The sequence below is a fragment of the Pseudorasbora parva genome, chromosome 20 (genome assembly GCF_024679245.1).
Source record: "Pseudorasbora parva isolate DD20220531a chromosome 20, ASM2467924v1, whole genome shotgun sequence".
In the NCBI taxonomy this organism is placed as follows: Eukaryota; Metazoa; Chordata; class Actinopteri; order Cypriniformes; family Gobionidae; genus Pseudorasbora; species Pseudorasbora parva.
In genome coordinates this window covers 1,332,398-1,346,287 of record NC_090191.1, presented here as the reverse complement: position 1 = coordinate 1,346,287, position 13,890 = coordinate 1,332,398, and the positions used below count along the sequence as shown (strand labels likewise).

At 39.3% G+C, this 13,890-nt stretch overlaps 1 protein-coding gene and 1 long non-coding RNA gene across 2 annotated transcripts; one reads left to right on the top strand and one right to left on the bottom strand.

The window, feature by feature from the left end:
* The first annotated feature begins 1,971 nt into the window (after positions 1-1,971).
* On the top strand, positions 1,972-3,197 carry LOC137049894 (uncharacterized). The gene is made up of 3 exons (XR_010899746.1): positions 1,972-2,405; positions 2,879-3,034; positions 3,156-3,197. It is a non-coding gene; the product is annotated as an uncharacterized lncRNA (long non-coding RNA).
* Positions 3,198-4,628: 1,431 nt separating this feature from the next.
* LOC137049943 (transcription factor SPT20 homolog) lies at positions 4,629-5,865 on the bottom strand. The gene is made up of 2 exons (XM_067428687.1): positions 5,615-5,865; positions 4,629-5,209 (listed from the first exon to the last, which is right to left on the bottom strand). Exons 1-2 carry the CDS (start codon positions 5,757-5,759, stop codon positions 4,629-4,631), a joined length of 726 nt encoding a protein of 241 aa, XP_067284788.1. The 5' UTR covers positions 5,760-5,865.
* Positions 5,866-13,890: the final 8,025 nt, after the last annotated feature.

The following is a 13,890-nucleotide window of genomic DNA, read 5'->3' as shown; positions in this document are numbered from 1 at the left end:
GCTTTGACTAAGTGAGTTGGCAGAGGATCAAGCCAACAGGTAGTAGGCTTGGATTCCCGGATAAGACGCAGTATCTCCGCATCAGTTGGTAATAAAAAAGAAGAGAGACCAGAGTGTGGGGACACTTGAAAAACTGAGCAGCAGTAGTTATAACCTATGTTACTAGCAAGTATTTGTTGGTGAATATTTTTAATCTTAGACTCAAAAAAAGTCATAAAATTGTCACATAGTGTGGTAGAATACATGTCTGATGGCAGAGAATCCGGTGGTCGTAAGATATTTTTTACCACAGAAAAAAGAGATCTTGAATTTGTTTCTCTGGCTCCAATTAAAATAGAGTAATAATCAGATTTAGCTTTAGACAGTGCATCCTTATAAAGTTGGACATGTTCAGAAAGCATTTGTTTATGTACAGTGAGACCAGATTTGGCATACAGACGCTCTAACCTACGACCTTTAGTTTTAAGTTGACGAAGTTCTGGGGTAAACCATGGAGCAGAATGAATGAAAGAGACAGTCCGGGTTTTCACAGGTGCATAATCATCCAAAATCTTAGTTAGTCCATTGTTATAATAAGAAACCAGTACATCAGCATCAGTAAAATCAGCTTTGCTGGAAAAGATGGCAAGTTCATCAGAGAAAGAAGACACATCAATGTTCTTAATGTTCCGAAATTGGATAGAACGACACAGATTTACCTTAAAAACTGTCAGTTGGATGCAGAAAGACACAAGTAGATGGTCTGATATGGACAAGTCGAAAACAGAGCAATTATACGGAATAATGCCAGAACAGCAAATTAGATCAAGGATATGCCCTTTAGAATGGGTGGGCAAGTTAGTGAATTGCAGCATACCAAAACTATCCAGACAGGATAGAAAATCACTTGTGCTTGTGTTGGTGACTTCATCTATATGAATGTTAAAGTCCCCCAGCATGATAACATTCGGAGACATGGGACATATGTAAGTCAGAAGCTCAGAAAGTTCAGTTAAAAAGAAGGGATTGCTCTTAGGGGGGCGGTAGATAGACATGAGAATGGTAGGAATAGCCCCATTGATTTTTAGGGCAATCGATTCAAATGAAGAATATGTAGGCACAATTAGCTGGGATACTTTCCATTTCTCTTTATGAAGTATTGCCAAACCCCCTCCCCGTCCAGTAGCGCGGGATTTACAAATAAAGGCATAACCCGGAGGAACAGACTGGTTAAGATGGAGAAAATCATCCTGTTTCTGCCAAGTCTCAGTTAAACAGAGGAAATCAAACTTACGGTCAGACAGCATATCATGCACCAGAGGTCCTTTATTGGAGAGTGATCGTACGTTGAGTAATCCAAAGGAGAGATTGTTTTTTCCAGTATCTTTGCCAACCGATCTGGCCAAATTGGTTAGTACACCATGATCAACAGTGCGTGTAGACCTCCTTGCTGGACGTGGATTCGACGACCAGAATGACCGTATTGAGCACGAGTCATCGATGGTGTAACTTCGTCGAGACCCACGATGACTGTACGGTCGACGTGGTTGATACGCAACATCTGGATGGAAATGTAAAGCTGACGGGAGTTCAAAAGGACGGGAGCGGAGCTGGAGAAGTTCCGCCGCAGAATATTGAAGGATCAACACTGCAGGGTGGTATATTGCAGAGAGGATGACCCAGACGTAGCTAATCCATACAAGCAGTCCGATGATCTTCATAGTTGCTTCCCGCGCCAAAGGCACCTCGAGTGAAGAATCAGAGGTCAGTAACCGGCAGGCAAACCGGCAGCCGCGAGAAGTATCACACAGATCAGCTGATAGCGTGCGGTGGTCCGAACTCGCTGTAGTCAGCGTAACAGGCAGATCACAGATAGATGATGGCTATAAAACAGCTTAAAACAGCAATAAAACAACTACTAAAAGTCAAAATATCCAGGACCAGCGGCAGCAGGTAGCGCCAGCGTTCACCCCGGAAATACTTAGGGTGCGTTCACACTTGTAGTTCGGTTCGTTTGGTTCGTTTGGTCCGGACCAAAAAACAAAAACAAACATAATAGTCCTGGTCCGCTTAGCGTTCACACGGGCATTTTTAACAGCGAACCTAAAGTTACCGAACCAAAGGCATAGGGAGACGGTCAGCAACCTGATTGGTCAGCTATTATGACGTATGTTTCGGCGACGGAGCTGCTTACCGAACATCAACACCATGCTGTGCGCTGGATTACACGCGATCATTTTATGCGTGTGTATATGGTTTTATTTTTACCAGCTGAGAACTCACGAAGAGCTCATACAATGTTCAAAACAGCACCAGGATTTCCTCCTCCGTTGCATGCAGAAACGAAGATCTGCTGCAAAGAGACGGCAGTTCCGTCGTCTGTACCGACTAATGGGCAACGCAGGTCCTTTGATGAGGAGAACCAGGTGCTTACATTATGTCCTTTCAAATCAAAGAATAAATAACTACTTACACGATCAGAATTGCATTTCTTTGATAAATGTTAAATCAAGTTATTTTCGGTGATTTTCCTGTGTTTATAGCTGTTCTTTTGGAAATAACAGTTCAGTTGAATATTACTTGATCAAAGACTAATTATTAAAACGTTAAAAATTACATGTGATTTTTAAAAATTAATTAATAGATGAAGGACAGCATAAAACAACATTGTATATAACATTCATCATCAAGATAGATAGATAGATAGATAGATAGATAGATAGATAGATAGATAGATAGATAGATGGATGATTGTAAAATAGTGTTGTTTTATGCTAATTTATTTAAAACAAACATTTGATATCTTTTAAAAAATATATATTCAGAATGTTGAATAAAATAATTGACTCCTTTAATTCTTTTGTCAAACTCAAATATCTATAATTTGTCATCCACAAAGGAGCATCTGGGTGTTGCCACGATCCAGTGTTTGGTGGCAGAACATTGTAAATAACTGGACAGATGAACAGTGGTTGGAGAATTTTAGAATGAGGAGAACAACGTTCATGCACCTCTGCAGCATTCTCCAGCCGTCCCTCACTCTCTGCAATTCAAGGTAAATATTTATCAAGCAATGTATCCTGGATGAAATTATATTATGGGTTGAAATACCCCCGCTTAATATTAACGTAAACTTTTTATTTAATTTTTTTTTTTTTTTTAAATATCTGCTTCAGATTTCGGAGATCACTACAAGTGGAGCTGAGAGTTGCAATTTGTCTCTGGAGGCTGGCAACCAATTTGGAGTTCCGATCAATTGGTCATCTTTTTGGAGTTGGAAGGTCAACTGCCTGTATGATCACCCAGGAGGTTGTTGCAGCCATCAACAAGATCATGAGACCACTGTACATAAAAACACCCTCTCCTGCAGAATTAAAGAAAATTGTACAAGGTTTCAAAGACAAATGGAGATTTCCACAGGTTGCAGGTGCAATAGATGGAACACACATATGCATCACAGCCCCCCCTGATTATTCTGCCGATTATTACAACAGAAAAGGATTCTATTCAGTGATACTGCAGGCAGTGGTAGACAACAAACTGAAATTTTGGGACATAAACATTGGCTGGCCTGGCAGAGTTCATGATGCCAGAGTTTTTGTTAACTCATCTTTATACCAGAGAGGACAGGATGGAACTCTGTTCCCTGCATGGACTGAAAGGTTTGAGAATGTAGATGTACCACTGTTCATCCTAGGTGATGCTGCTTACCCTCTGCTCCCCTGGCTTATAAAAGCATATACGGAAAACACAGGGATGACAGCTCAACAATCCAACTTCAACCACAGGCTTAGCCAAGCTCGCATGACAGTTGAGAGGGCCTTTGGTCGTTTGAAGGCAAGATGGAGATGCCTCTTGAAAAGATGTGATGCTCATATTAACCACATCAGCCACATAATATCTGCGTGCTGTGTTTTGCATAACTTTTGTGAAATCCACAATGAGGAGGTAATGCCACTCGAAGAAACCGAGAGTGCTTTCCAAGAAGACAATGAAGACCATCAATTTTGCAGAGACAGTCAGGGTGGCCATGATATTAGAGATGCACTCTGTACATACATGTCTAGACTGTAGGTGTACTGTTAAGGTTTAAGAAAGAAGAAGAAAACACTAAATGAAACAGTTGTACAAATTAAATGGTTTCCAATGTTGCTTTAATTTGATTTCAGTAGTATTGCTTTTTGTTTTTTATTTCAAAAGTATTGCTTTTTGTTTTAATTCTTTCTTTTAAACTTTAAAAGAAAAAACAGAACCACTGAATGAAACGTTCACTGTTTAAAGTTAAATTAAGGTAATTCACAAGATCAAATAACAATCTTAGGAAATATTCCGATGTGCAAAGTTTGTTATCTGTGCAAAATAAGTGCAAACTAACATTTGTTGTTTCTCTTCCATACAGTCAAACATACTGTATATGATCACATTTTGAACAAGAGTCTTAAATAAAGACATATAAAGAATAAAGACTATTTTTTTTGTACAAATTAGAAGTTGTACGTTCTGTAAATTAATTGAATACTCGCTGAAACTACTCTATTTGAACTTTCTCTGAAAGTCACAGAAAAACCCTAACAGGTGACCATCTGTGCATAACTAAAACCAGAAAAGAGTAGAGTTTATAAACTTAAGCCTCATCTAAATAGAAAGGTCTAAAGATTAAAAAAGTGTTGAGTAGAGTTTGCCTCATGTAGCAAAGAAGACAAAGGCTGTTCAGCATCATTTTGGGACTGCGGATGGTACAGTGGTGGTCGCATCATTTCACATTGGGAAGGCTGGTGTACTGGAATGTACTGCTGCGGCTGCAGATTAACCTGTGTCAAGTTGCTTTGAGGAACTGACACTGAAGGGGTAGGTATTACTGGGCCTCCTGGAGGTGGGCTGAGATAGGACTGTGGTGGCCCTTTTGATTTGTCCTGGCACACTGCGCTTATTAAAGTACCCATTAACTGGAAAAACATATTGTTTGTAGCCTGCTGTTGTGCTTGTAAAGCTTGAAACCTACGTTCTTCGGCTTCTTGGCTTGCTTTCATGCATTTCTCAAAAGCTTCCATTTCATGTTGCTGCAGATTATGTTCAGAGTCTTGAAACTCCTTCAGCAGCTCCCTCTGATGGTGTAAGAAGGTCTGGAGGTCAAGACGATCACTCTTTGCTTTCCTCTTACGTCCATGAATCCTTGGGGTGGCCTGTCCTTGCATGCTTTCTCCACTGTCCTCAGTAGATCCTGCTCCCCCTAACAAGAAAAAATGTAATATTAAGTCATACTGTTGTATTTTTAAGACAAGTATATCCAAATGTTATAATCATATTCACTCTTTCACATTTCCAGATAACCAACCCTCACTCACGATTTTAAATTAATTAAATAATAATAAATAAATAAAAACTGTTGACCTGAGAAAATTGTCTTGCATAGGAAAAACACACTTTTGAACACAGGTAAGACAAGTAATAACACATTATTTTTGTCCTGGGAAAAAGCGCATACTCAAAGTCTGCACCTCTATTAATCTTGTTTTATTGGTAAGTTTTTTATTACTGTTTTCTTGTTCTTATGTTAATACTGATTGCTAAGCCTTCGTTGTAAATACAATAATTATGTTTGTTATCTTAAACAGCAAATGGTTTAAATGCTCACCTGATTCTTCATTGTCAGCAGTTGAGGATTTTTCTGTATCGTTCAGTTCCGAGGATTCGTCTGTAGTAGTCTCTGTGGACTCTTCGAATGACTCAATTATATTTACTGGGCTGGAAGTCGGACGTGTGCCAAGAATTTGATCCATTTCGTCATACCATAAAAATTTCTCCTTTTCATCACAAGAGTTTCCACTTCGACGCAGAACATCACGCACTTTTATATACTGTTGACGCAGCTTCTTAACTTTTATGCGGCACTGTTCCACACTCCTGTTAAACCCACAATCCGTTAACTGATCACTGAACATTTTGAATACTTCAGCATTTTTGTGGGTTTTTTCTAGCATTTGTGAAACCTGCTCGTCGGACCAAATGTTGATGAGGCATTTTACCTCCTCGTTGCTCCACGTTTGCCCTCTACTCATCTTGAATACAATCTGATTTTTCCGCGTCTTCAAATCAGCTGAATCGTAGCGTCGCAGCTTGTGACATCACGTCCTGTTTTTGGTCCGTTTACATGTGTTTGGTCCGTGTTGCGTTCATATATCAATCGAACCGCACCAGAGTTCGTTTGGAAGCGGACCGAGACCCATCTTTTTATCGGTCTCGGTCCGCTTGTTTGGTGCGCACCAGGGTTCGGGTGGCAGCGTTCACATATGTTCAAATGAACCGCACTAACCGAGCAACCGCACCAGGGTTCGTTTTAATCGAACCAAACATGACAAGTGTGAACACACCCTTAATCTATTAATCATGATGAATGTTCATTAGTTGCTGATGCAGTAATCATTAATAAATGGGTTAGTTCAGCATTAGTAATACATTAACTCATGATTATCTGTGCATTAGTTGAGCATGAATTAATGCATTTTAGTGCACCCTTATTGTAAAGTTTTACCAATGTTTTTTATATGTAATAGTACTGTTACAGATCATTTAATATCGATTGATTATGTGTACGTGTCTAACTGAACGTAACTTAGCACGCTGTCAAAGGCTGGAGAATCCTTTATTTGAGATGATGTTGGTTCTTTATGCTGCGATTCGGGATCAGACTTGGGCCAGGGCTCGCAAAGCCCAAAGTCCCGGGTCCATGTGTTTTCCAGACGGGCTGCCAAAACTTAAGCTCGTCAGCAGGCCGGTGAGCCTTAAATAAAATTCCTTCCTTTCTTTTCCAAATTCACTCTCTTGGCTTGATATTTGAAGGAAAAATACAATCACGGAAGTTTTGACCATGCTGATTTGTCTGAATGACGGATAATGAAAATCTACTCTTTTCTAGGTCAATATGGCTAGGAACTATATTCTCATTTCTGCATAATAATAAAGTAGCTTTGCTGCCTTACCTTGTGTGCAGCGCCGCAATCATATTACGCAGCGCCTGAAAGTAGGCTAATTTCCGTCAACGTAACCATGTGACAATCTGCTTTCACAAGCAACGTACCTCATAACCATGTATTAAAAATCACAATTCATTAGTTGTTTGTAGTTGTTATGAACAATTTTAATGGATTGCCAGTCATACATTTTTACTTTATTAATCAGGTGGATGAATATGCATTTACCTGAACTTTAGCTATAAGTTTAATAAAAATTCACATTTTACTGCAAGATGTACATTTAAGAATCAAATCACAGGTAGGCTATGTTAAATGAGTACGGGTTCTCCAGTTAAGTGCAGATATCATGTGTAAGCAATGGCTCCAACATAACAAGAACACCAATGTACAGTGAGACATTTACGATTATTTACAAGTCATAACTTTGACTATTAATTGGAGTGGAATTAAAATATATATATATTCCTGAATGTTCAGTGTAAATAAACAGACCAACACTCCCGCTATTAATGCACTGTCCATATTTAAGAATAAACCTTCTAAAATGCTTTGAATGATCATACTACTAAAACTAAATGTGATCATACTACTAAAACTAAATGTGATCTGGTGATTTAAATGATGTTTGCGCTTTGACTTTGAGGAGTGTCATTCCGGCAGCGAGTACGCTTTAGGTTTGTATCACTAATCCCAAACTGTGAATGTTTAGCTCATACAAAAAATTTAATTCTGCATTTTCTCACTCTCATGCAGTGTTCATTTTGACAGCAAAGTTTGATATAATTTTAGTCATAGTCTGTTGACTAAAATGCCATTTGGTTTTAGTCATATTTTACTCACCGGAATTGTTTTTTGTTTTAATCTAGTTTCAGTCGACAGAAGATCACAAGATTTAGTTGACTAAAATCTAATGAGTTTATTTAAATTGTAATGCATTAATTGATCATTCAAGCATTTCATAACCAACTGTTACTTGAATACATGCCAAACGTTGTACATTTTGACATAATTGTGTTTTTTGACCATTCAAGCGCAAAAATACACGAAAGAGCGGAATTCACTTATTTATACTTACTCTAATTTCCTTTCTACAGTAAATTGTTAATCTGTTCATCATATAAAGCCCCTGTGCCTCATCAGAAGACTTGGATTTGGATTAGACACTCGATTAGTTATTTTTACGTTGCCTTTATGACATTTTTTGAATCTTGTTTGAGAGGAATAGACTTTAAATGGAGGGACAGACATCTCTCAGGTTTCATAAAATTATATTAATTTGTGTTTGGAAGTTAAATGAAATAAAAAATGAGGGTGAGTTCATGATGACAGAATTTACATTTTTGTTACATTCAATACTACAGCAATTTGAGCCTTGGATAAAACATATCGCAAATCATGTTGCTTACATCAACGATACATATCGTCACATTTTTATATCACAATATATTGAATAAAGTTTTACCTGTATAAAGGTTCATCCTGACCCTTCTGCAACATCTCCTTAAATACCAGACCAAGACAGAAAGTTCTTTCAAATGTAAACATGTGTTCAATGGGAATTTGCATTCATCAAGTCCTGTAGACTTGCTGTTTACACCTTATTGAGGACAGGAGGTAAAGACCATGTAGATTAAGGTAACTCTTGGATGATTAACTCAATGTGATTTTGTCTTGGATGGGGAACAGATTTTGGACTATTTGCCAAAGTTGTAGTTCAGAGATTTTTTTATTTTTCCTAAATAATGTTCAGTGTCTTGTAGGGATTCAACAATACAGTTAGTCCACGGTTCAATACATACCTCAGTTTTTAACCACGATTTTCGGTTCGTTTTTTTGCTTTTCTATTCTTAGGCGATAGGAACAGAAAAAGGTTAAGGAGAAAATGTTTTTATTGCAATACTCTGTCTTTATTTTACTTAAAAGACTTGAAAGGCCCTACTTAAACTTAAAACTTTACTTAAAAAAAACCCTTTTACACATTCCCAGTGTATTGTATAATATAAAATAAATATATATAAAGATTTACAGTGGCAACTCAGAGATGTACAGCAGCATTTAAGTATGAATTTGAATTTTGGGTCCAAAAATATCAAAAACTACGAATTTATTCAGCATTGTCCTCTCTTCCGTGCTGCTCCAAAAAGATTCAAATGGTTAATGAATCGATCAATGCTTCGGGTCGCCAATGTCACGTGATTTGAGCAGTTTGGTGGTTTGACGTGAACCGAACATGGAACCGAACTGCTGAAATCATGTGACATTGGCGACCCGAATCATCGATCGATTCACACCGTTTGAATCTTTTTGGAGGAACGCGGAAGAGAAGCCAATGCTGAATAAAGTCGTAGTTTTTGTTATTTTTGGACCCAAATGTATTTTGGATGCTTCAAGAGACTCTAATTAACCCACTGATGTCTCATATGGACTACTGTGATGATGTTTTTATTCCCTTTCTGGACATGGACAGTAAAGTGGGCATTGACTGTATTATGCTCTGGGACTAAATATAAAATATCTTAAACTGTGTTCTGATGATGAACGGAGGTCTTACGGGTGTGGAGCGACATTAGGGAGAGGAGTTAATGACAGACATTTCATTTTTGGGTGAACTAACCCTTTAAGTCCTCAATGTATCATCAGGAGCCGCGTTGAATTTAGTTTTGTCTGCATATGTTTTTTGAAACTTAAAATGACGGGCTCACATTGACTTTCATAATATAAATAACCGAGGACTACAGTTTGAGCACAAAATCTCCTTTACTTGTTCTACTGAAGAAATTAAGTCACCTACGTCTTGGATGGCCTGAGGGCGAGTAAATTAACAGCAAATCATTTTTTGTTGAACTACCCTTTTAAGATGCCATATTGTTTATTAGGCACTGAGAAAAGTCACGTCATGTTTCCATTAAAGTGGTGGTAAATTTTAATTCTCTTTACATTGTATTCTTTTTCTTTTGCATTTTTTATCCCTATTTTAATTCCTTTCTATGTAAAGCACGTTGAATTGCCATTGTGTATGAAATGTGCTATATAAATAAACTTGCCTTGCCTTGCCTTGCCTTGATGCAGTGCCGTCTAAGGGCTGACGATCACGGGCATCCAGTATGGTTTTCCGGCCTTGACCCTTACACACAGAGATTGTTACAGATTCTCTGAATCTTTGGATGATATTATGAACTGTAGATGATAACTTCAAACTCTGAGAAACTCCTTTCTGATATTGCTCCGCTATTGTTCGCCACAGCATTGGGGGAATTGGTGATCCTCTGCCCATCTTGCCTTCTGAGAGACACTGCCACTCTGAGAGGCTCTTTTTATACCCAATCATGTTGCCAAGTGACCTAATAAGTTGCAAATTGGTCTTCAAGCTGTTCTTTATATGAACATTTATCTTTTCCACTCTATTATTGTTACCTGTCCCAACTTTTTTAGGAATGTGTAGCTCTCATGAAATCCAAAATGAGCCAATATTTGGCATGACATTTCAAAATGTCTCACTTTCAACATTTAATGTTATTTATATTGAATTGTGAATAAAATATACGTTTATGAGATTTGTAAATTATTGCATTTCTTTTTATTCACAATTTGTACAGTTTCCCAACTTTTTGGGAATCGAGTTTGTAAATAAACTTGTTTTGCTTATTTAAGGATGCTTTATATTCACAATGAGTTGTGCAGTTCTGCATTTTAGAGGTGAATGATCATAATTTGATAAATGTGGCAGCTGAAAAGAATCATTTCAATATCACACCCCTATAAACTCAGTTTAGAGCCTTGTGTTAGATAAACGTAACCCGGCCAAGAAGAGGTAGTAATCTCAGAGAAACTGATCTTACTCAACTACTAATCAAAAACACATCATCTCTCTCATTCAGCAAGAATCCAAAGAAACTGCTATATTTGCCATGAAACATTTGTTTGCTCAAATATTGTTCATTTCACATGTGCAGAATGTATTGTGTACCAACACAAAGACACGCTTGGTCTTCTGTTTGATCATCAGATAAGGAAGTTTTAATAAAATCACAACTACATTGAAGTCCTCACAAACACACACACACACACACACACACACACACACACACACACACACACACACACACACACACACACACACACACACACACACACACACACACACACAACTAAAGAAAGATGAGACACTCACCTCAGACAATATTTGTAGATCTTTCTACTGATCTGTCATGTTGAACTTCAATTTCTTTGACTTCTGTACAGAAACTGAAACTGCTTTTCAGGAAGAGACATAAGAGACGTAAGCTCTCCTGTCACTGTATGTATTTACAGAAATTCTTAGACTTGCTATTTGATGCTCCCCATCAGCAGCGTGTTTTCAAATCAGACAGAATTTCCTCCCGCCGGCTTTACACATTTACTGCTGTAATCCACTGAAGGTTTAGGGCTGGATCCGGAAGTTCCCACAGCATCTATCAGATCCCTTGAAGCGCAAATTCATTTCAGTACATGAGCAAGAATGTCACACTTAAAACAGTGTGTTTAACTGTTTGCAGATCTCCTAGAAGTGGTAAACTCCTCACTTCTCTATGGGACTTTTCCAACCGCCCTTAAAACTGCAATAGTGTAAGGGTGGATCGCCTACAGTGGTTCTGACTGCAGGGTTGCCGAACGACTAAAGAAACGTTATCAGCGTGATGGTAGAAAACTGTACATTTCTTGTCTATAACCACCCACTGCAACTTATACCAACAACGGAAATAAGCGCAGTTACAATAGCAAAATATGTGGGAGAGCGTTGCTTTAATGTGACTATATTGTATTGCAATAGGGAGCACTTCAAAGTCAATACCAAACCAAAACTAGTTAGCAAATCATTTCTAATTGAAAGAATTTAATGACAAAATCCGGTTATGGTTACACTTAAAATAGTTACAAAATAGATGAATGAGATGATAAAACTTATACCATTAATCGTACCCAGCATGTGTAGAATGTTACCTGAGAGAAATGGGAGAGATAGAGAGAGATAGAAAGATTGAGCAAAGAGAAGAGCCAAAGAAGGCCCTAAAAGAGACAGCCAGAGAAAAAGACAGCGTCAGAGGAAAGAGACCCCCAGAGAAAAAGAGAGAGAAGAAAAACCCCCGAGCAAAAGTTGCAATCTTCTTTTATACATCCCTTGACCATGTGACTGAAACCCTGAGACATTCAAACTGACCAGTCAGACCAAACTTCCCCCACTGGACTACAGGTGTGGCACCATTTGGCCTACAGGCCCTCAACATCTCTTTGTCTTTAGGAATCCCAAACAGCCCCACTGATAAGAGAGAGGGGGGTGAAACACAGTAAAACAAATGTCTTTGTTCAATGAAAAATATCAAATATCTTTGATTATTTGGGATTCTTTCAATAGTTAAGCCTCTTCTGAAAAAGAGAAATCTGGATAACTCCATATTGAGCAACTACAGACCAATCTCAAATCTCCCCTTAATAGGCAAAATCATTGAAAAAGTTGTTTTCAATCAGTTGAACAAATTCTTACGCTCAAATGGATACTTTGACAATTTTCAATCTGGTTTCCGACCGCATCACAGTACAGAGACAGCGCTCATAAAGATTATAAATGATATTCGCTTAAATACTGATACAGCCAAAACATCAATTCTGGTTCTACTCGACCTCAGTGCTGCATTCGACACTGTTGACCACACCATACTTCTAGACAGGCTGGAAAACTGGGTTGGGCTTTCTGGGATGGTCCTCAGATGGTTCAGATCATACTTAGAAGGGAGAGGTTATTATGTGAGTATAGGAGACCATAAGTCTGAGTGGACGTCCATGACATGCGGAGTCCCACAAGGGTCAATTCTAGCACCACTCCTGTTTAACCTGTATATGCTGCCACTGAGCCAAATAATTAGGGATGCACTGAATCCAGGATTCGGGTTCGGATTCGGCCGAATATTGGGCTTTTTGACTGGGTTCGGTTTCTGCCGAACCTTAGAATTTTTTTCCACCGAACCGAACCTGCTTGCACTACACGATACTGGCCGAACATGATGCCGCGGTTGATTATGGCAACGTGTTTACTAGGTGGACCGTTCGAATGCAGTCGGCTGTGAGAAAGTGAAAATGGAACTTGTGAACAGAAAATGTGTTGTTTGGCAGTACTTTCAGTCACAAGAAGGCAATTCAAGTCGAGCTATATATACAATTTGCAATGACGATTTGTCTCGCGGTGGCAATAATCCTAAACAATAGCCGCTGGATGTCTGGTTCGCGAACGAATCGTTCTTTTTAACCGGATCTTTTTAGTGATCCGGTCGAACCAGTTCACCAAATCGGACTGAATCGTTCTAAACGGTTAGCGTCTCAAATCAGCACTGATCTCACAAGTTACTATAGTTACTCACTTTCTGACACGAGTGACAGTCCCTCAGACTAGAAATAAACTAATATTTTGAAGTATATGTTGTAACTCCAACAGTTCACTGAACTGAGACATGTTTTGCTGTGAGAACCGGTGAGCTGAGATACTGCATGCGTGATAGCGTCGTCTTGAACAGAACTGTTTCTCTCGGAGTGGGACGGCTGCTGTTTCTCTCGGAGTGGGACGGCTGCTGTTTCTCTCGGAGCGGGACGGCTGCTGTTTCTCTCAGAGCGGGACGGCTGCTGTTTCTCTCGGAGCGGGACGGCTGCTGTTTCTCTCGGAGCGGGACGGCTGCTGTTTCTCTCGGAGCGGGACGGCTGCTGTTTCTCTCGGAGCGGGACGGCTGCTGTTTCTCTCGGAGCGGGACGGCTGCTGTTTCTCTCGGAGCGGGACGGCTGCTGTTTCTCTCGGAGCGGGACGGCTGCTGTTTCTCTCGGAGCGGGACGGCTGCTGTTTCTCTCGGAGCGGGACGGCTGCTGTTTCTCTCGGAGCGGGACGGCTGCTGTTTCTCTCGGAGCGGGACGGCTG